The 23,879-nt window shown below is 42.6% G+C and overlaps 2 protein-coding genes across 7 annotated transcripts in view; both read left to right on the plus strand.

Annotated features, from left to right (window-relative positions):
• The window catches only part of LOC143104735 (sodium channel protein type 8 subunit alpha-like), a 34,195-nt gene extending 18,761 nt beyond the window's left edge, over positions 1-15,434 (plus strand). The window contains exons 13-25 of the mRNA XM_076269000.1: positions 86-324; positions 846-1,019; positions 1,232-1,588; positions 1,759-2,238; positions 3,907-4,024; positions 4,347-4,501; positions 4,758-4,931; positions 11,774-12,058; positions 12,158-12,211; positions 12,394-12,531; positions 12,731-12,835; positions 13,071-13,341; positions 13,927-15,434. Coding sequence (XP_076125115.1) covers positions 86-324; positions 846-1,019; positions 1,232-1,588; positions 1,759-2,238; positions 3,907-4,024; positions 4,347-4,501; positions 4,758-4,931; positions 11,774-12,058; positions 12,158-12,211; positions 12,394-12,531; positions 12,731-12,835; positions 13,071-13,341; positions 13,927-15,080 — 3,704 coding nt within the window. The 3' untranslated portion in view covers positions 15,081-15,434. The remainder of the gene's footprint in view (positions 1-85; positions 325-845; positions 1,020-1,231; positions 1,589-1,758; positions 2,239-3,906; positions 4,025-4,346; positions 4,502-4,757; positions 4,932-11,773; positions 12,059-12,157; positions 12,212-12,393; positions 12,532-12,730; positions 12,836-13,070; positions 13,342-13,926) is intronic.
• Positions 15,435-20,736: 5,302 nt separating this feature from the next.
• Positions 20,737-23,879, plus strand: part of smarcc2 (SWI/SNF related BAF chromatin remodeling complex subunit C2) — an 18,893-nt gene continuing 15,750 nt past the window's right edge. For all 6 annotated transcript variants that reach the window (XM_076267870.1, XM_076267872.1, XM_076267873.1 and 3 more), the window contains exons 1-2: positions 20,737-20,847; positions 22,598-22,717. In XM_076267870.1, the coding sequence (XP_076123985.1) occupies positions 20,737-20,847; positions 22,598-22,717 (231 nt within the window). The remainder of the gene's footprint in view (positions 20,848-22,597; positions 22,718-23,879) is intronic.

Genomic DNA, 23,879 nt, shown 5'->3' on the forward strand with positions numbered 1-23,879 from the left:
GATATTTTAGCTTTTGTTTCTGATCTTTCTTGCTCTCTCTATCTCTCTCTCTCTCTCTCTCTCTCTCTGCCCATCTTTTCTGCAGAGCTTGAAGAATCCCAAAGAAAGTGTCCGCCATGCTGGTACAAGTTTGCCAACACATTCCTGATCTGGGAGTGTTTCCCATTGTGGGTTAAGATCAAGGAGATAGTGAATCTGATCGTCATGGACCCTTTTGTAGACCTGGCCATCACCATTTGCATTGTGCTCAACACAGTCTTCATGGCCATGGAACATTACCCAATGACACCTCACTTCGAGGAGGTGCTCTCTGTGGGAAACCTGGTGAGTCATGGAACAAAAGCGACCATTCAAAACAAGCATACAGTATACATTGTGTAATTGATCAATGTATTCATGCGTTCCCTGTGCCACTGGCTTTAACACAAGCCCAAAGTGTGGTTGTTTTTCTCTTCATTAAATTCTGCTAGCTAGCTTTGTTATTTTTAATTACATTGCAATAATTACATTTGAATTGCATTGCAATTTCAGGGAAGCGCCATCTTATAGCCTTCTCCTGCTAGATGGGCATCTATGTTTCACATTTTCAGAGTGCTGGCTAGCAGTTTACAGGAGCCTGTGACTACTAATTGTTGGGACATGGTTTTAGAGGACATCAGAGTATTTGTAAAGCCTTAAAATGTGCATCACCTTGGCTTTTTCTAAAGATGATTGTGAACAACCCATAGCCATAATATCATTAGGGTTGGAGACCGTGGTCAAATTCTCTTGGGAAAAACAATACACTAGCCTTGATTGAAAGGTCAGTTCAGCCTTTGTTTGGGATCTGTCCATTTGCCCACCAGGTGTTTACGGGTATCTTCACGGCTGAGATGTTTGCCAAGCTGGTCGCCATGGACCCCTACTACTACTTCCAGGAAGGCTGGAACATCTTTGATGGCTTCATTGTCAGTCTGAGCTTGGTGGAACTGGGTCTGGCTGATGTGGAGGGTCTGTCAGTGTTGCGATCCTTCAGATTGGTAAGTTTGTGTGAGTGTGTGTGTGCGCGTGTGTGTCCTTCAGCAGTGTTGAAGTAATGTAGGGTCGCTGATTGACGCTACAGTAGTTATGGTAAACATTATTTATGCTAGGGTTGCTGTTTGGCTATGGCTAACACTGGTTCGCCTATTTTCTGTCATCCAACCTCATTCTCTCAATTCTGTTCGACTTGTATCCATCTCCCTCACTCTAGTTGAGAGTGTTTAAGCTGGCTAAATCATGGCCAACCCTGAACATGCTGATCAAGATCATTGGTAACTCGGTGGGAGCTTTGGGTAACCTGACCCTGGTGCTGGCCATCATCGTCTTCATCTTCGCCGTGGTGGGCATGCAGCTGTTCGGCAAGAGCTACAAGGACTGCGTGTGCAAGATCGCTGTGGACTGTGTGCTGCCCCGCTGGCACATGAACGACTTCTTCCACTCCTTCCTCATTGTCTTCCGCGTGTTGTGTGGCGAGTGGATCGAGACCATGTGGGACTGCATGGAGGTGGCCGGCCAGACCATGTGTCTGACCGTCTTCATGATGGTCATGGTCATCGGCAACCTGGTGGTGAGTACAACAGTGCTATACAGCAGCGTTAAACAAAACAGAACTACAGGATTGAAACAAAATTCACCCCATCAGTTGGATTAGATAGTGCAATGCTGTCGTGGAGTGTAGCAGGTAACATTTGACGATTTGAGATGTTTTTTGGAGCTCACATGTCCTCTCTCGGTCAGGTGTTGAATCTGTTCCTGGCCTTGCTGCTGAGCTCCTTCAGCGCAGACAACCTGGCCGCGACTGACGACGATGGTGAGATGAACAACCTGCAGATTTCGGTCATCCGCATCAAGAAGGGCATTGCCTGGGCGAAGGTGCACATCCGCATACTGGTGGCCCACGTGCTCAAGAAGAAACCCGAGGAGGACGAGGTCAAGCCGCTGGACGACATGTTTGATGAGAAGGTCAAGTGCATCGCTAACCACCACGGCGCGGACATCGGGCGTGGCGACATACTGGACTACCAGAAGAATGGCAACGGCACGACCAGCGGCATCGGCAGCAGCGTGGGCAAGTACATGATTGACGAGGACCGCATGTCTTTCATCCACAACCCCAACCTCACAGTGCGCGTCCCCATCGCCGTTGGAGAGTCCGACTTTGAGAACCTCAACACAGAGGACTTCAGCAGCGAATCGGATGTCGAGAACAGCAAAGACGTAAGTCACAAACAAACGCAGTCCTAAAACTCCTTACGTTTATGCTAATATTCCCTGCAACCGTTTGTGTAAGGAGCAACTTCATTTGATAACAGACTTCCATGTAATCCCCTACATCCTTTTGCAAATCTGTTTAATATTCACTTACAAATTCCCTCAAACACTGGGGGTCTTTGTGTAGTGTTATCACAGTGATGGGGATCAATAGTAAGTGGGGAGAAGAATTGAATAGAACTGAGAAGACAGAGAACAGTCAGGAGTCAAAGGCAGTACGGAATTGAGGAATAAAGCATCGCAAAGGACACAAAACCATGTGTCAGGCTGGGTATGGAGCAAACTAAAGACGTTGTGAAGTGCAGGAGAGAGAGAGAGAGTGTGAGTGGGAGGGGGGGAATATGGTATAGCACAAAGAAAGGGCTAGAACCCTTAGGCCACTCTAGTCTGGGTCTGGAGATCCACATTACTGCTGATGAAATGCTTGTGGCTGACGTCACCTTGCAGGACAGCATCCTCTCTGAGAGTCAATGCACTGGCTCAGGCATTGCAGAGCCGCAAAGAGGAGAGGGATGTAGGAGAGGCTTTGCTTGTCCTGTGGTGTGTGCATGTTTGCGATCAGGCAGTCATGTGAAAAGCAGCAGTCTGGTGTGTGTGTGTGTGTGTGTGTGTGTGTGTGTGTGCTGGTGATTGTGGTGCATTGTGGTGCTGTTTGGCAGACTGGGCAGACGGAGAGGTTGTGTTTAATTGTTTTTTTGGAGCTGGTGGTGTGTTTGTGCCGATTCTTTGCCAAAACCGCGAGGTAATCTTGCACAGTGACATGTATCAGTGTCGGGGCAAAATGGCTGCTAATGTGAGTGGATTGTTTTCTTGGTGAGCTTCTGCACATCTGAGCTAAAGCGAGTCTCCTTCTTCCTTTCTTTCTCTGTCCCTCTCGCCCTCTATCTCGCCTCTCTCTTTCTCTCTCTGAATTTCTCTGTGTGTGTGTGTGTGTGTGTGTGTGTGTGTGTGTGTGTGTGTGTGTGTGTGTGCGTATATATATATATATATATATATATATATATATATATATATATATATATATGTCTTTGTGTGTGTGAGAGAGAGGGGGCAGTGAGACAGAGAGACAGAGAGAGAGAGAGAGAGAGAGAGGAGAGAGAGAGAGGGAGAGTGCAAATTTGGCACTGGTCCCACAAGGAGTGGTGCTGCAGTCCAGGCTGACTACAGCAGCAGCTTTGTTAGCCTAGCATGTTAGCTTTTGGTCTCGTCAGCATTCTTTGCCCCCACAGAGTCAATAAGAAGGTTACGCCTGCACATTTACAGTACCATCTTATGCTTTAGATGCATCCCTCTGCACTGTTTACAGGAATGTGCAAAAAAAATTTTCACAGATGAGTTTTTTTCATTATTGATGCAGTTATGACTATTCTAAGTACAGAGTAATGGGGAAAAGTAAACCTTTCTCCTATAAGAATGTTGTTGCAATTTTACATCTACTAACACTTACATAACACATGCATATTATTTTAAAAGCAAATTATTTAACATGCAAGGACACTGAACCCAGCCCTCATTATGAACTGTGACATTCCTTGAGTGTACGGGTTAGTTGATTTGGACATGAATTTATGTTTCTATATAAGCATTCCAGCTGATGGTCTGTCTGCTTTGCAGCTGGACGACACAAGCTCGTCAGAGGGCAGCACTATAGACATCAAACCTGATGAGGACGAGATGGCTGTTGTGGAGGTGGTGGAAGAGTATGTGGACCCAGAAGCCTGCTGGACAGACGGTGTGTGTGTGTGAGAGAGAGAGAGTGCATTCCCTCCTGCCTATCAAATGAGAGAGGCTGGGCTTATGCATGTATTTACAAATGTATGTTGTAGTGTTTGTATGTGCAAGTGTGTGTGTGTGTGTTTGTGTGTGTGTGTGTGTGTGTGTGTGTGTGTGTGTGTGTGTGTGTGTGTGTGTGTGTGTGTGTGTGTGTGTGTGTGTCTTTTCTTTTTGTTCATATTTGTGAGGTAAGTATAATGGACAGTATGGGCCCCTGGTGTGGCATGTGAGCTATTCCGGTCAGTACTCTAGCATGCTCTGCTGTGCTCTCATGTTTTAAGGTTGCGTTGCCCGATACAAGTGCTGTGACGTGCCCATCACTGAGGGGTGGGGCAAATACTGGTGGTACCTGAGGAAGACCTGCTACCTGATCGTGGAACACAACTGGTTTGAAACGCTCATCATCTTCATGATCCTGCTTAGTAGTGGTGCTCTGGTGAGCATTCAGATACCCACTACACAATCAGACAATCAGAAGGATACCCAGCCTTACTATACACATGCATGCAAACTCACACACAAAGATTTATTTGTAGAAATGTGTAAAGGTTTTGCTGATAGTGACTATACATACATAATTGGCTAAATTAAGTAATGTGTGCGTGTGTCTGTGTGTGTGTGTGTGTGTGTGTGTGTGTGTGTGTGTGTGTGTGTGTGTGTGTGTTTGTTGCTGTGATGTGCTATGCTTCCAGGCCTTTGAGGATGTTTACATCGAGCAGCGGAAAACCATCCAGATCATTCTGGCATATGCTGACAGTGTGTTCACCTACATCTTCATCCTGGAGATGTTGCTGAAGTGGGTGGCGTACGGCTTTCAAAAGTACTTCACCAACGCCTGGTGCTGGCTGGACTTCTTCATTGTGGATGTAAGGACCCCTTGGTTTTCTGTGTTGTGAAAAGCTAGTCTTGATTATGAATGTGTTCTGTGGTCCTCCGTGTGTAAAGTGAGGGTGACACACACTGAACATCAGTGTATGAACATCTGACAATCCGTCTGTATCTCATAGTGGGTTACAGTGTCAGATTCAGTCATAGCCACTAGGTACACAATTGTAGTCAAATTTTCTAATATTATCATTCTTGTCCATGACTGAGGAAATACTGTACCCTAAACTAAGCTGGTTGTCTTATTTTAAGCTGAACCAAATGTTTCCTTTTGTTGTGGGCTACACATGCATGCCTAAATACATGCGTTGCAGCTGGGTGGCAAGCGGTATAACGCCCTTATCGTAACGTAAAAATGTTGCGATATGAGAAATTCTTTGCCTCCGTTTGTTAAATATTTTTGTATAGAAAGATACCTTAGTGACTATTATTCCTTATGTACAGTATATCCTGCAGGTCATAGAAACAGTTGAAGGAAGTCAGTCTGTTGGAATATAGAGTGGTAACATTGAAAAAGAGTTACCTAGATAGGACTTCTGCAGAAGCCTCTCAAAGTGTAGTGGCTCTATGTGAAGACTTAACATGACTGATTGGACTTAGACTATTATAATAACACAAATAACTTAGACTATTGTAATAACACAAATAAATTGATGACCTGTTAATTAATGTCCCATTATGCTCAGATACAAGACATCAATTGACATTCTAAAGAATGCGTCTCAATCTAGAGCTGCCATGTACCCTGTGAAAGTATTGAAAACTGTATACTGTACACAAAAGATTCCAATGAACAGTGGATATATGTTTTGTTCTAGATAGATAGATAGATAGATACTTTATTGATCCCTATGGGAAATTCAAGAATGGAGAATGGAATTCTAATGGAGAAGTAGCAAACGATTTGACATACATAATACAAATTAAGTTTAAAGTGGTAGTTCTCAAATTCATTAGCATCCCCACTAAATGTTAATTTGTGAGTTTGTTTGTCCATGTGTGTTTGCCTGTGATTCTGTATGAGTGTCAGTGGGGTGTGCCCATGTCTGAGACTGTGTAGTGTGTGTGTGTGTGTGTGTGTGTGTGTGTGTGTGTGTGTGTGTGTGTGTGTGTGTGTGTGTGTGTGTGTGTGTGTGTGTGTGTGTGTATGTGTCTGTGTCTGTGACTCTTTGTGTGCATGTGTTCGAGTGAGTGTTTATGTTTGTGTGATTCTTACATTTGGTAATACTGTATAATTAAACGGTATGTACCTTTTTTTGATTGGATGACTTTATTCTGTTTCACCCTGTGTATATTCCATAGTATTTGGCCATCTGCTGCCAGCATATTTTACGTTGAGCTAGAAAAGTATAGAAAAGTGTTTTATTGCAAATGTATTGTAGAATATTATATTTATGTATATTCATTTATTTATATGTATTTATTCACCAGCTTCAGGGAAAATAGATATATTTAGTTTCAATATCAAGGGAAATCTGCTCGTGTGGGTTGTTGGCAAGATATCAAGCCTTTCCTGCACCTATTAAATCTTTCAAGAAGAGATTTTCTCTACAGTATACTGTATGTTTCAATCAGGGGGTTACTTAACCATTTATAAAATACTTACTACCTACAATCCATCACGCTGTTTTGCAATGGTTGGGATGGAAGCACTAATTATCATGGAATATTGGCATACTACTGTATGGCACCCCATAGAGGTGAAGTTGCTACCCAAATCAACTCAATTCAATTGTATTCATGTATATAGCCATGTATATAGTCTTCATGTATATAGTCTTCATGTATATTCCCCTCCTTTGGTGCTGTGGCCACAGCCTTGTTCAGTCCAGCATTTCCCACTGTGGCACGTACAGTGATTTGGAACATATCGGAGATAAGATCCTGTTCACATACTGTTTCTTGTGACACGTCTGAAAGAGATAAGGGGTCATTTTAAAATGTGTTTCCTGTCAAGTGGTGTTTTTGTCTTGCAGACATTGACATAGAGACCATCACTACAGGGCGGAAAGATGGAAAACACAGGAAAAAACCTTTCTTCATCAAAGCCCATGTTACAGTGCAACTTTACCATTAAGGACTTTGTAATAGGCCTATTCTAATTATCAGAGTGTAAGAGCACTTGATTGGTGTTAGTTAGTTGGTAGTTACATCACTATTCATGGGTTTTATCAGGTCCCTTTACACAGGTGTATTAATCAAGCACCATGCAGTCTGCATTCATAATCAAGGTGCATGATTGTATACACCTGTGGAAAGGGACCTGATGAAACCCATGAATAAAACCTAATCCTAACCCTGTAGTCTCACAGGTGACACATCGGAGAGACCAAACAACCAGCTGGCATTCATTTTCATATAGCCTAATTGCTATATTGTTTATATTGTTATCATACACCAATGTATTTAAAAGTGCTGGTGTAGTTATACTGTAACAAGGGCAATAGTAGCTGTTCTAACTCAAGCACCTGTACAGTACACATGTAATAGTGTCACTTTCCTGTCACAGGTCATTTATTAAGCCAGCTTTTCCTCAGTCTAATTACAGTACAAGTAATGTAACATACCCATAGGTTGTCATAGTATCAAATTATACGAATGCTGGAATATGACATTGCTGTTATAGTGTTATACTAACAAATCAGTATATGTATGGGAACATTATGCTTAAAGAGGGAGTGTTCAGATTACCCACAGAAGAACTCTGTACTGAGTAACTCTCCATTATAACATTGGCGTAAGCTTGTTGTGAACCTGTCATTGTCATATCCCATCGTCAGTTGTTATGATGTCCAGTTGTGACAGTTTAATGTTACCATTATCTGTAGGTCTCACGACAGACTTCAGAATTGTGGATGCCATAACATGCCATAAGAGCCATAAGACAAGCAACTAATGACAGGACCAGGATTTGTCAGTGCTCTAGTGGTGAGATCAAGTTAGGATAACCAGCTGGGTATGGAGTCTCTGAGTTCCACAGGCAGCTGAAGCTGGGAGTGGTACAGACACGGGCCCTGCTAACCTCTGCTGGAGTTGCTGGTGTTTGTGTTTTTGTGCATGTGTGTGTGTGTGTGTGTGTGTGTGAGAGAGAGAGAGAGAGAGAGAGAGAGGTGTATGCAGTACAGATGCTCTAACATGTGTGTTTCCGTAGCCGAGACTGTACTGGCTGGGTGTCGGGCGTGGCCAGGCCTGAGTGACAGTGATGTAGGCCAATAAGGGGCCAGGGTAAGACCACAGATAGCAGTGACCTCACAGAAAGCCCTCCTCCTCCTTCTCTTCCTCTTCCTCCGCCCCCCCCCCCCGCCCCCCTGCCGAACTTTAAGTGGTGCAATGTGCACTCACTGTGTGTGTTTGGGTACCGTGCTGTGTGTGTACATTCGTGTGTGTTCTGTGTTTTTTGCCAACATGCTTGTGTGTGTAGGATTTTGTTAGTTTTTTTTTTTCTTGTGAGTGTGCGTGTACTTACTTTTCCCTTTGTGTGACCTGTGGTTTTCATTTTTCAGGTCCAATGATAACTGATCTTCCTTTAGCTCAGTCTCTTGCCTGCTGTGACTGAAACAAACCTAAATCACAGAGTTCTGATAGATGGGAGATTTATGTCTAGTGTGTCCAATGTTTTGTTGTGCATGGGAGCCCTGTTTAACCTCTCGGTCTCTCTCTCTTTCTCTCTCTCTCTCTTTCTCTCTCTTTCCAGCTTTCTCTCTATCTTTCTTTCTCTTCCTTGCGGTGGTGCACACAGGTTCACTCTATATGTGCGTCTCCTCCTTCTGCCCATTCTTACTTTTGGGTTTCTCTTGTCTTTCTTTCTTTCTCTCATTCTTTCTCTTAATCCCTTTATGATTCTCTAACAGTGTGGCCTCCTTCTCTTCCCCTCCCTTTCCCCTCCTCCTCTCCTCCTCCCTTCTCCTCCTCCCCTCCTCTCTCTCTCTCTGTATCTCTGTGTGTAGGTGTCAATAATCACCCTCATAGCTAATGCCTTGGGCTACTCTGACTTGGGCCCCATTAAGTCCCTGAGGACTTTGCGGGCCCTTAGGCCTCTGAGGGCCTTGTCGCGGTTTGAGGGCATGAGGGTAAGACGCTCGATGCATGCCTGTCTCCACAGCATGCCAAGAGCAGCCATTTTAAGACAACGACCATTAAGGCAAATTGGAGCCAAATGAAAAAGAAAAGACGAGAAAAGAAGAAAATGTTTTTGTATTAAAGTGCAGATGATTCATCTGCCGAGTGCAGTGCAAGGCTGGCATGAGCTAAGATGGCAATCTGAATACAAAACAAGAGCTAAACTGCCAACTAATGAAGTTACTACCACTATGCGCATTACCATCACACCCAGTCTCCATTGAAATGACCACATTATTATTTTACTGTGCTGTTTTAGCATTGGTTCACTCTATGTTACCAGCTAGTGCTAGATCTTAGTGTTTGGGACATAGAATGGTGCTCCTCAGTTATCAGTGACCTACAACTGCCTTCTCCCCACCAGGCTTGTGCAAAATTCCAGAATTTATTTGAAACTGCCTCTTAAATTCCAGTTCAATTCTTGAATTTCACTTGCATTTCAATTGAGGTAGCACACAGGAAGCAGAATTGCAATACGAATTGTGCACAACCCTGCTCCCCACTCTCCTCATCTCTTTCATCTTGGCTTTTCAGCGCAGTCGTTCTTTTCTCTCTCTCTCTCTCTCTCTCTATCTCTCTCTCTCTCTCTCTCTCTGTCTCTCCCTTCCTCTCTCTCTCTCTCTGCTTAGTCACTTAGTCTGTTTGATGCCATCTCGTCCACTGTTGCTCCAAACTCCAAACTCCACCCGTATACTCACTAAACATTCTAGGTGTCCTCCACCTTCACCCCTATAGCATCTCTGCATTCTGGCTCTACATGCATACCTACCCACCCACCCATCCACCCTTCCATGGCTGGGTAGGTGGGTGCTTACCGGGGTGAATCTGTTCCTGACCAGTGAGTAGAAAGCATTAGTCCATGGATCATGATACTACTATTAAAGAGCATTAGTAACAATGCCCACTTAGTTGAAATTGACCGCTTTATACCAATTTAGACGGGCAATGGAGAATTAGTGTATTTTTTGTCCTAAACTTTGGGACTAGAGCTACTAGAAAATGCCAATTGAGTTTAGTATGTGTGAGGTGGGGGTGAGGACCCATTCTAGCCCATGGACTACATTGTACATGACCTCTTTGCTCAGTGGTGGAATACGTATTTCAGATTCCTAACTTTATAATACAGCATTGTAGAACTACTGCCATTACATGTAAAAGTCAGTACAAGTACAAATACAAAATTGTACTTAAGTATAGTACTGAAGTAAATATAATTAGTTTCTTTAAACAACTGTCAGTTCTAGAATGTGGAAAACAATAAAGGAAGAAGAACTCCCTCCTATCCCCACCTGACTGTCTCTGTCTGAACCTATAACCTCGTCCTGTCTATACAGTAGTTCCTGCTGCTGTTAACCCTCCCCCTTTCCACCTTACTGTACATCCAAGATGTCTGATTCCCCCTTCAGGATGGCCGGGAGGGTGGGGGTGGGGGTTGTATGGGGTTTCTCAGGGACTCTGTGTTCAGCCCTTTAAAAAAAATGCTTGGCTATGCATGTCATCCACATTATTGTCCATATGAGCAACATTTCCAACCTCCTCACACTCTCAGGAAAGACACACTGCATAGAGAGTTTTAAAGATATTCTGGGGAAAAAAATTAAATATATAATTAAATCCTAAAGCAAAGACTTATTATAAACTAACACCAACATGGTATTTCTAGTATAGTATAGTATTGTAATTAATTATGGTTTTTACCCCCACTTTAATGTGACTTTACATGGTCAGCTGCACCTGAAATGATACAATCTTGGTGTAGCTTTCAGGTTACCATTTTATCGTTATTTTACTATTTACAGTATCCGTAATACATCAATTTACATACATTATGAATAGTGTATATGTACTTGGAAAAGCAAGATAGCTACATTTCTGTAATATCATTGTTTTGTGGTTTTAGGGAGGCAGATAGCAGTGAAACTCCTGTCTTCTGTGAGAAAGGGGGAATAGTTGCTCCTAGCTAACCCTCTGATTGTTATGAGTTTGCAGGGAGTGAAAGATATATACTCTTTAGCAAACACTCTAGAGGTCCTCTGTGTAATATTATGCGTGGAAGATTATACATCTTCCCATCTCTCCTTTGGGTTGCATGTGTTTGCATATGTATGCATGCACGACAGGGATGCTGCACACATTCTTGGCTGTCACTTGGAAGATAAGATGTTGTGTTAGTAAGGACAAAGAGAGTTTTATTTTTATTTGAACATCGGTCAGTAACATTGCACTGCAACATTGTTGAAAAAGTTGCCCTGCATTTAATCACCTTAAGTCATAGTGTTAATTTGTTTTATAAATGTTTGAGGCATAAAAATCATATTTTGGCATAATTGGTCATTTTACCAGATTATTTTTCAGCTGCTTTTAATCGTATTCTGTTCATTAATTTAGCTAAATTTAGACTAGAAGTCAGTCTCTCTGACTAGATATACACTGAGAACAAGATCTATAAGCATGGGATCCAAAGCATTTTCTATATATATATATATATATATATATATATATATATATATATTTTTTTTTTTTTTTTTTTTTTTTAAACAGACCCACAGCATGTCTAGCAACTCCTCCTGAACGCCCGATGCCTTGCTTCACGTATAATGTGTCTACAGTGTGTACAATGTGTATAAAGTCTACAGTATTTATCTATCTTACATTGTTGTCACATATTCTGCCCCCCCCCCCCCCCCCCCCCCCTGTGCTGCAGGTAGTGGTGAACGCTCTGGTGGGCGCCATCCCCTCCATCATGAACGTGCTACTTGTCTGTCTCATCTTCTGGCTCATCTTCAGTATCATGGGGGTCAACCTGTTTGCTGGAAAGTACTACTATTGCTGGAACGAGACGTCGGAGGAGTATTTCGATCCAGAGGATGTCAACAACCGCACGCAGTGCTTTGAGCTGATCAATTCCAACCACTCAGAGGTGCGATGGAAAAACGTCAAGATCAACTTCGACAACGTGGGTGCAGGCTATCTGGCTCTTTTGCAAGTGGTAAGTGTTGGCCTATCAACACTGTGATCAGTGTGTACACAAACAATCAACCACCTTTTGTAAAAACTGACTCCTATTTCTGCATTTTCTCTTCTGTAGGCTACCTTCAAAGGGTGGATGGACATCATGTACGCTGCAGTGGACTCCAGAAAGGTCCTGAGACCTTACTGTTAAATACAGCATTATACAGTACAATATAATATACAACAATCAGTGAGGGTGTTGGTAAATTAATCTGATATGACATTTTTGATGTTCTGTGTTCATGTGTATGTGTAAGACCAACCTGTCACGTTTAATAAATCTATGGTGTATTTTGTATTGTCTATGTGTAGGTGGAAGACCAGCCTATGTACGAGGACAACATCTACATGTACATGTACTTTGTCATCTTCATCATCTTCGGTTCTTTCTTCACCCTCAATCTCTTCATTGGTGTCATCATCGACAACTTCAACCAGCAGAAGAAAAAGATAAGAGCTCACCATCTTGCTCTCTTGCCTTTCACTCACATGGACGACACAATTGAGAGACAAAGCAACTGGCTGCCATTCAATTTTCAGAATCTAACTAGCATAGCGTTGGCCTTTTGAATGTACAGCAGTGGTAATTGGTCATTTGATCTCTCCGGGTCATTTCATGGTTGTAATCAAACTTGTGTTTTGCCTATACTTTGGAGGTCAGGACATCTTCATGACAGAGGAACAGAAGAAGTACTACAACGCCATGAAGAAGCTGGGCTCTAAGAAGCCACAGAAGCCCATTCCCAGACCTCTGGTGCAGTATCCATTTATCACCCTAACTATTGGGCTGATGCTTTCTTAGTCTCTTAGAATGGCTCTTTCTCTCTTTCTCTCTTAATCTATTTTACCAACAAACTGACAACATGGCTTGAATTGTGAAGAAATGGTGGGTCGGAAGGCGATTGTATCCATGATCTCGCAAAATGTTTTTAAAAGACTTCCTCTCTCTCTATCTCTCGCTCTCTCTCTTTCTCTCTGTGTTTTTGCAGAACAACATCCAGGGGAAGGTGTTTGACTTTGTGACCCAGCAAGTATTTGACATTTCCATCATGATCCTGATCTGCCTCAACATGGTGACCATGATGGTGGAAACAGATGACCAGTCGGAGGAGACGGAGAACATCCTCTACTGGGTCAATTTCATCTTCATCGTCGTCTTCACCTCAGAGTTTGTGCTCAAACTTTTTGCACTGAGACATTACTACTTCACCAACGGCTGGAACGTCTTTGATTGTGTTGTGGTCATCCTCTCTATCGTGGGTGAGTTTATATGTGGTCATCCTTTCTATAGTGGGTGAGTTTTCAAGTGGTCATCCTCTTTATAGTGGGTGAGTTTTTGTGGTCTAATAATCACAAAAGGTGTTTAGTCAACCACTCAATAGTTTTCAGCCAAACAAATGAACAGAGAGATTCTGACGTATGTATGTAGACCAAGTGACTGGAGTATCATGCTTCCAGGTCAGTAGTGTTAATGAAATAATATAATTGCACTATAATGCCCCCTCCACCTTTTATGGAGGAGGAATTCTGTGAATACGGGTCCTCATGACTCAGCAGAGCTTAGCCCATGATCTGCTGGCCTCTGGTGGTGAGACACTGCACTACTGATACTGCAAAGCCAAGCCAAAGAAAAGGCCTGCAAAGCACCATGGGAACTGACTGGATATGACCCAGTTTGTCTTGAATTTGCTTCTCTTACTGATTCCTTGTGAAGACAATATTAAATGAAGGGGAAGTTAAAATAATATATGAACATGTTCTTTCACGTTTGGTATTTCTTAATACATGTCATTGTGGCACATTATTTTGTACTGAAATGTATCTCTTTCTCTCTGTGTTTTGCAGGTATGTTCCTGGCGGACCTGATTGAGAAGTACTTTGTGTCACCGACACTATTCAGGGTGATCCGTCTGGCACGTATTGGTCGTATCCTGCGTCTCATCAAAGGAGCCAAGGGCATCCGAACTCTGCTCTTTGCCTTGATGATGTCACTCCCTGCCCTGTTTAACATCGGGCTCCTGCTATTTCTGGTCATGTTCATCTTCTCCATCTTCGGCATGTCCAACTTCGCCTACGTGAAGAGAGAATTGGGCATCGACGACATGTACAACTTTGAGACTTTCGGCAACTCTATGATCATCTTGTTCATGATCACTACATCAGCTGGATGGGATGGACTCTTGGCCCCAATCATGAACTACGATCCCGACTGCGATCCCCTCAAAGACCAACCTGGCACGACGACCCGAGGGAACTGTGGGAACCCTTCAGTGGGCATCTTCTTCTTCGTCATGTACATCATCGTGTCCTTCCTCATTGTGGTCAACATGTACATCGCCATCATCCTGGAGAACTTTAGCGTGGCCACGGAGGAGAGCGCCGACCCGCTCTGCGAGGACGACTTCGAGTCCTTCTACGAGATCTGGGAGAAGTTCGACCCGGACGCCTCGCAGTTCATCACCTTCGCCAAGCTGCCCGACTTTGCCGACACACTAGAGCACCCACTGCGAGTGCCCAAGCCCAACATCATTGAGCTCATTGCCATGGACCTGCCCATGGTCAGCGGCGACCGCATCCACTGCCTGGACATCCTCTTCGCCTTCACCAAGCGCGTGCTGGGCGACAGCGGCGACCTGGACATGATGCGACAGCAGATGGAGGAGCGTTTTGTGGCAGCCAACCCATCTAAGGTGTCCTACGAGCCCATCACCACCACCCTGCGTCGCAAACAGGAGGAGGTGTCGGCTGTGGTCATCCAGCGGGCCTACCGGTCTTACCTGGCGCGGTCCGGCTTCATCTGCAAACGTCGGCGCACCAACAACAAGTTGGAGAATGGAGAAACCAATCAGGAAAAGAAGGAGAACACACCCTCGACCGCGTCATTGCCGTCGTATGACAGCGTCACCAAGCCCGATAAGGACAAGCATGAAGAAAACGAGGGCAAAGGGCGCAAGGAAAAGGGCCGAAACCAAAAAGACGTCAGGGAGTCCAAGTGTTAGGCTGTCACCTCTCCCTGAGACTTTTCATACCAATAATACTAAGAATAATAACATAACTATTAACTTCAAGCAAAAGAAAGAGAGAATCTAATCACACATGTACAGATAAAAATTTCATTTGCAAGTTAACAAACAAAAAAAAAGATATTCAAAAATAAGAATAAGAAACAAAAAATTGTTTACAGACTTCACCGGTCTAACAGTGGAGCGAGAGAGTGGAGCAGTTTCCTTGAACCTTGAAGACTCTTTAAGATGAAATCAAACATTATCTGCTTTTGTCCTATTTTGTTGCATCCAAACTTAGACTCAAAAACATACAGACACTGAGCTGCAGACCTGCAGTGGTGGAGGTGTTCAGATTGGGGGGGGGGGGGGGGGGGCGTCCACCCACCCCGGACCCTCATTGGTTCTGGCATGTGTGTTCTGAGCTGTATACACCAATCACCACTCTGCCCTCTCTACTCAGCTCAACCCAGCTCTGGTGGTGGCACTGAGCGAACATGCAAACTGAACAGACACTAAAACTATAGGAAGGGGAGAGCGGAGACCTCTCTCTCTCGACTCCTTCTCAGAGGCTGAGCCTGGGTGGGCACTCCTTTGGGGTTTTTTTGCATTACTTGAAGGGCAAAAAAACAAACAAACAAACAAACAAAAAAACAAAAACAGGAAAATGTGGAGAAAACTTTATCACCATCCAAAAATGTTCCTCATGATATTTACAGCAATGTCACCATCAGTAACTCCTCATACATTTCTTTGTTGTCATGATGTCAGACTTATTTGTCCAAGCTGGTGCAGCTTACCAGGACCCCATAAGTATACGTAAACATACACACACACACACACACACATACATATACATACACACACATACACGCAAGTCCAGACTCATTAATGGATAATTGTGCTTGTTCAATGCATAACGATGATGCATGATGGCATGCTTTGTTCAGAAATCTGCATGAGTAATCAGCCATGAGTAGTCATGAGGAATCATAGACCACCAGGGGGCGATAGCGCTCAGCCTGCCACTGGGTGGAAGTCACAGGGCTGAGCTTGAACTTAGGGCTCTCAGGAGAGAGTTTGGCTTTAGGCCAGTTGTGTAACCGTGTGCGATGGCTCTTCTAAACCAGAAGTTGCTCCATTGGTCAGTTATGACTGCAGTAGAGGCCTCTTGACAAATCAGAAATGAATGTTGATGATTGACCGCTTTGTGGCACATAGAGAGAGAGAAAGAGAGAGAGCGAGAGAGAGAGAGAGGTTATTGCTAAAGACTGTATATTTTAAAAGCCTATAGTTTCTTTTTATGCAGCAATTTTGTTAATCAGCCTAGCATCCTTCGAGTTGCCCTTGGAGAGGGTCGACCTTGGGCAGGGGCTGTTGCGTGAGTATGTGTGTATGTGTGTCTGTCTGTAAGAGTCCAAGAGAGATGATCATAACTTCAGGGCTATTAGGACAAGCTTGAACATGTTGGAAAAGTCAAAGTCGTCTGGAGAGGGTGTTGATTTTTCTGTTTAAACTCTGCTGCTTCGCAAATGCCCTCTGTGGCGGCACTGTCCTGCTGGGTCCGTCTGGCTTTTTAATAAAGACGTCCTGGGAGGTGGAGGAGAGAGGAGAGAGAATGTGTGTGGTCGCAGCAGAAAGGGAGTGTCTTTCAGTGTCTCTCAAAGAGAGTGTTTCATTATTTAAATGTCATCGTTATTAGAACATTCTCATTATGTTGTATCTTTGTGAACAATTTTTTTTTTTGGGGTGGTAAGCATGTGTGTGTTTGTGTGTTGAAGGATGCTAATATTCACAAGTTGTGAAATAGTGAGACGTGTAAGCATGTGTAACAAGGCATTAAAAGTTGTGTGTGTGTGTATGCTGTAACGTATAGAATGACGGGTGTATTGTTGTAAGGAATAGAGGGATATGTGTGAGAGACAGGTGTGTTGGAAGGTAAAAAAAAAAGATTTGAGCATCAGGGGTTGCACCCTGTGCCCTTAGAGTCAGGTCTCGAGAACTCCTTCTCTTCAAGCAGGGGGCAAAAAAAGAAAAAAGCTGGAACACCGTCAGAATCCTGGAGCTGCTTCCTGTAGTGATGTAATTTCTGACTTCTATAGATCCTTCTCTCTTCCTCTTCCTCCAATTCTGGCTGCTGCATGACAGAGCGTGGGCATACACATAAACCAAAAAAAAAAAGAAAGAACAGAAAGAAAGAAAAAAAAGACAAAACTCAAAATGAAAAACCATCACTGCTTCCCCCTTACTGAACAACCATTCACATTCATTAAAAATAAGTAAAGAAAAATCAGAATCAGTCATCACAAAATAAAACCAAATGATAAAGACAGACAATATAAAAATGTACAGTACAAGCTATAATGTAAACGGCACAAATGCTAAAAAGTTAAGAATGAACTTTTTAAGGGACTATAAATAATGTAATATATAATTTTATTTTAACAGCATGCTTAGATTTTGTAAATACAGAAGTGGTTAAAAACTATTGCTATTAATCTTATCCAGCAAAGTATTCTTAACCCCGGCTGACTGGCTTAGAGCACCTGTGGCTAGTTTGGAAAAGGTTTAGAGGGAATTACATTTGATGAGACACTTTAACTTTTACGAGTGAAATCTAAAATTAAAGAATTATATGAAAATTTAAAAGCGTATGTATAAATCAATGCAAATATAGAGCTATATCGTGCATGCAGACAGACACACAAATGTGTGTATGTGTGTGTGTCCATAGTAACTGTGTGAGCCACAGCCCCATCGTTTGTATTTTTGGCTACACAACATCAGTAAGCAAACCACACACAGACACACCTTTTTTATACACATTCGCTCACTCAGTCTCACCCAAACACAGTCACATACACACACACAGAGGCACACACACACACACACACACTCATACTCCTTTTATACGAGTGTGTTTCCTCGCACTTTTATCCTAGTCCTTCCTTCACATACATTCTCCTTTTCCCTAAGCACTAATTCAAACCCCTGTGTAGTAAATGTTCCTTACACCTGTGTGTGTGAGTATGTGTGGGTGTGTGTGACTGTTCAATGCTTGTTTAATTCTAGACCCCCACCCCCCACCCACACCAACACACAAACACTAGTGCAATGATAATGGCTTTATTATAATTTATTTTAAATAATCATGGTTTTCATTGTTCTGTTAATTTCAGGTGCAATACGTCTAAACGGCACGTGCCTTTTCAGCTGCTTATTGTGTTTGTTAACAAAGAAAAAGGATAAATGATCCAAACATTGCAAGCCCTCTGATCAGTTGGAGTTCGCCTTGCCTACAATGTCAAAGGTGAACAGGCCCCTGGCAACAAGGGCCTGTACCTCCAATCACGTCTGTATCAATCCAAAACAGTGGGCTGTTGTGTGAAAGTGGCCCTTGCTTGGGGCCGAATCTTTGAGGCCACACAGCGAATGGTTCTCTCATCTCTCTGTTATTGTGTTCTTTCTGTAGAGACCTCACTCATTCTGATTAACATGTGCCTATGTTATATCTTCGCATGACTGGGGATGCTGACTTTATTTGCTGAGAATAATCAAAAATAAAGCTAGATGTTTTTATGTTTTTTTTTTTTTTGTTGTTTTCTCTTTTTTGTTTTGTTTTGTTTAGTTGTTGCTGTTGTGGAATGAAATGGTGTGTTGCACAAGAGTGTGGCCATGGAGAGAGTCACGGACAGACTGCCTTCATTTGAGCACGAAACCTTTTTCCAACAATAAAGCAGCCCTCCAATTACTCCACCTGTCTACTTTACTGCTTATGGATGGCTGCGTCAAACAAGCGTGTGTGTGTGTGTGTGTGTGTGTGGACAAGCAAATATACCATTTGTTGTTTGAGTAACATTAAGTGTAGAGAGCTGCACAATGACCTCACTCCCTGACTCCTTGAAAAGATGCGCAAGCAATTTACACATGTACAGTATATATGCATAATATACTGTAGAATATAATATAATATAAGCAGTTGAGTTTAGCCTCATGCTTGCATACATGATGTGCCTGAGGTATGTGAACAGTGGCTTTTCTATATCCTTCTGTCACCTGTAGAGATGTGTACAATTCCTATTCAATTTTTTCTAGTTTTAAAGTACCGGTATACAACTTCAAACCAAATGTAGGTTGGCACTTTAATTTGTAGGTTGCCACTTTTATTCAAAATACAAATCCATTCAGAAGTTCAAACCACTGTCAAACTGTGTACCTAAGCTGCACTGTACTGTATGTTGATAGGGGTATGAGGGGGTGGTAGTGCTGGACCCTGAATGTGTGGCAGGCGTACAGATGTTGAGATGGTTGCACGAAGGAGGTGAGTTTGCTATTATAGGCATTACAAGGCATACAAAGTTTGACACAAAATACAGGTACATGTATGAACACAAGTGGCCATATAGTTTGATTTTGCTCCGTTGTCATTGCCTCATGTCTGATGCTTATTAGCCCTGGAATGTGATAAAGGAAACTGCACAGGGGTGCGTTTCCCAAAACAATAGTAGCAACTTAGTTGACTGGCCATGGGAAACTGCATTGCAACCAACAAAGTTGCTAACTTAGTTAGCAACTATAGTTTTGGAAACGCACCCCAGGTTGAGATGGCTCAGGGAACATAATTCCAATTTGACACATTTCACATTGTGTTTCAAGTATTCACTGTTTGTGTGAATGCTTTAGTGTTTGCAGACAAAACATACCAAATAAGAATAGCAAATATATATAGCATGGACCAAAATGGTCAGAATTTGTCCAAAGCATTAGGAATGGAAAATGTGGTTTCAAATATGTTGGAGGGTTCAATTATTTTTTTAATACTAAACAAAAAAGTACAAGACAGTGATTTATGAAAATTTATTTATGGAAATACAGTTCACAGTTTTGGTCCAAGTCAACATGACTTTAAACAATGAGTGATGAACTTACTCCAGGAAAGAATAGAAAGACTCAATGAAGACATGAGCACAATAGTAGATCTATGATGTCCCAACTGTCTAAATTAGTGTAGTAAGGCCATTCCAAAGGCCTAATTTCAGTTCAGACCTGTGTGTAAAATCCCTGATTCTTTTGAAAACCTGCTATCAACAGATAAGGTCACAGGTTGTCTTAATAAGGTGTGTCTGTCGTGTTCACAAATTATTTGGTGCAAAATCATGATTATTATGCCTGTATTATTTGTAAATTAATATAGAAATAAATAATATCAAAATGTCATAGAGTGGTCATTATTTGATTGAGCCTCCTAATATGCCTAATAATATGCAGAATACATTAACTGCAGTTCAAGTTAGTGTAAGCTATACAATACAGTGCCGGTTTATTTGTCATCATTTTTAATCTGTACAGGTGTTAGTGGTAGGCTGCAGATTGACAACAAATTTCCCCTTGATGACAATAAAGTATGAATCTGAATCTGAAAAGTGTCTGGAAGGAAACTGTATAGGAGGGATTGCTATTAGGTAATGTGGGCATTACAATGTTTGATACAAAATCTGTGAAATGCTTTCCCCACTAAGTCTAAAATGAGTCAAAATGTCGTAGGCTAGGCCCAGTTTCTCCCCCATCCACCTAGGCTACAGCTTAGATTTTCTATGCGCGGCATTACATAACACCAGGGGGCGCCCAAATTCGAATTTTGTCTGCATCAAAGATGGCGGTACGGAAGAAAGACGGAGGCCCGAACGTAAAATATTTCGAAGCTTCTGACACTGTCTCGCAGTTCGACAATGTCCGTGTCTGGTTGGGAAAGAATTATAAAAAGGTAACGTGGATTTTTTTCTCGTGAAATGTAGCCAAAGAGTACAGGGAATCTTAAAGGAAAGAGCGCACTGAGGGTAAGGGAAGTCGGATTTGCGATGCTGGAAGGGAGGGTAGGATGGGAAGGCAGTCCAGCTGTTCACAAACCAGACTGAAACAATAGACGATGCAGGGAGCAGTATGCAAAAGCTGCCGGTGTCACGCTGTCTCTTTCTCTGCCTCTGTCTCTCTCTTTCCGTCAGACATATTCACATACACTTGAACATATGACATGAAACGTGTGTTGGTATTTGAGAGAAAATGGAATGCCGATAATGATAATAATGGCCTCAATTCCGTTGAAGGAATGGGCTAACTGCTAACGGTGCAATCTCTGGATAGCGTCGATGGCGCAAGTACACGAATCCAGATGTGCAAAAGGCCGTTTTCGCGTTCTCCCTCCCCGGCACGCAAATACAAAGCACGGATGCAAATTAAAACTATTTGTTTGTGTGCACATCTGAATTATTGTCCTTTTTAGGCATCTCACTTTAGCCTACTGAACGAAACGCCTTTTTTCACGGAAGACAAATATTTTGATAATGGAAAAATTAATTAACAGGTTATATAGGCTAGTCTTAAGGGCTACATTGTCAGTAGCCTTATGTTTGTTTGCCGGTAGCAGTCAATTGACAGAATTGAACGTTTTCCCTTTCAATATATCCTTTCTTAGCGTTATAGCCGGTATATTATTTTCATAAAGTTTATGCAAAATGCGGCGGGTAATGGGAATGGTTGATCTCAGCCTCCTTTTTACAGGAGTCCAGCAAAATAACTGTACTCATTTGATGCCACTGGGATTTTTGCATTGTTTCAGGTAGCGTCACGCTGTCAATGTAAACATGATTTCAGAGTTGGACTTGGAACAGACAGCAGCCTTAACGCTTTTTAATTATTTGGTGGTGCACTGCCGAAGCGTCGCGGATCATTTACTGTAGGTTTACAATATCCGTACAGTATGTGCTCCAGCAGGGTTTATAAAAGTGGACTACATTTTTAAGATTCATTTTCGTACAGGTTTCTTCTTGACGTGTGTAGGGTAAACTTATAAGGATTTAATAATTAATTGGGGTATAGTCTATATTCAACTCTTTCAAGTATTTCTTTGCTGGTTAGGAACCATTTTACTTAGGCCTATAGGCTAGCAGCTTATAGCATAGGCTACTGGCTACATTTGGCCTTAGATGGAGAGGACGTGCCATTCTTTTGCTAGGGTGTTATAAAGATAAAATACAGCCGTTTAAAGAACAAATAGAGGGTTTTGGTGAGGTAGGATAATCTAATACTAATAATCTAACATTTTTTCTGACGTGATCTGAAATAATGTAATTATACTGATAGTAACCCTTTTTACTTTGTGCTGTAGAAAAAATGTGGAAAGAACATGTTTCTCAGAGATATGAGAAACTGAAAAATGGGACTGTTGCCAGCTCACAATAAAAAGAAGAACATTTAAAAAAATTAAGAAGAGAGTCTGTTTTATTTCCTGTCACTGTCTATATCTCAGTGGTGGTCCAGGATCACTGTGTGCCCCAGGAAAACATCAACTACCCAACCCACCCACCCACCACCCCCTTTTCATGTACACATGCATACACACACACACACACACACACTCCCTTGCACCGGGGAAGTTTTCGTTCCATCTGTCCATTTCTCTTGTCCTCCCTTTCTCTCTGTAACCTTTCTCTCTCCCCTTTGCTCCTGCTCTGCAGTACATCCAGGCGGAGCCTCCTACCAATAAGTCTCTGTCCAGCCTGGTGGTCCAGCTCCTGCAGTTCCAGGAGGAGGTGTTCGGACGCCATGTCAGCAATCCCCCACTCACCAAGTTACCGGTAAACACACACACACACACACACACACACATGCATGCACATGTTGGTTTTGCACACACTCCATCACACACACTAATGGCAGCAGACATGTGTTACCCACACACCTGGTAATGCCTTGTTGCAGTGTAACTATGGCAGTAGGTACACATCCCTACCATGGCTAAAGAGTCACACTGGGCACTGATATTTTGGAACTGCACAATACAAGGGCAAGGACTTATGAGCAGCACATGCTGTGCTAAATTAAATGAATAGTTATAGACTGTTATGTTGTGTTGTTGGAGTGTACAGTTATGGTTTGATGAAGGATATGAAGTGTTAGTGTAGAGGGTATTTCACTGTATGCTTTGTTCACTATGAGATTGACAGAAAGAGCAAAAGAAGAAGTGCACTTAGAGCGTGCACGCCTCCACCAAGGCACATAGTTAGATCAGCATGCATATGCGAATCAAGCAATGTCCATTTATTCCTATAGAAACCTCCATGATCTTGGAGGTGTTTGACTTCTCGATCACAATAGTTGTGAGGGTGATACTAAAGTTGTTGTTGTACATCAGAATGTGATGGGTTACCGGTAGTATTGCTTGGCCATGCTACACCTTTCCATGATTTTCATGAAAATCAGGCCAATAGTTTTTGTCTAATCAGCTCACAGATAAACTGCACTGAAAGCATAATCCGCCTTTGGTAAAAGGTAGGATTTGCCTGTCAATCATATATCTGAGCCTATGGAGTGTGCTTTCAGTGGGTGGGGCTATGTAGGGAACAATAGCTATTAGTTGTCAATAACATTGAACTTCCTTACAGAGGGCTGTCAAAATATTTAACTTCCTGGAGGAAAAAAGGACTACACCTACTGACTCGATAATCAGATAATCGTCTGTGGTCCAGTAAAAACACAGTCATTTCACAGATTACTGTCATGAGAGATTCCCTAGTGCCCCCCCCCACACACACACACACATACACACACATACACACACACACATACACACACACACACACACACATGCACCATAATAATCCTACACTATGTAACGGTTTTAGAGGTGTTATGATTTGTGTTATGAGACACATACTTACTGATACCAGCTGGCAGGAAACATCTGATCCTTCCTTCCTTTCTCCCTTTCTTTCTGTCTTATTTTCTTTCTCTCTCTCT

Source organism: Alosa pseudoharengus, unplaced genomic scaffold, assembly GCF_046254945.1.
Source record: "Alosa pseudoharengus isolate Yale_2024_CS ecotype anadromous, Long Island Sound unplaced genomic scaffold, YU_APseudo_1.1 YU_APseudo_1.1_scf_5, whole genome shotgun sequence".
Classification (NCBI taxonomy): Eukaryota; Metazoa; Chordata; class Actinopteri; order Clupeiformes; family Clupeidae; genus Alosa; species Alosa pseudoharengus.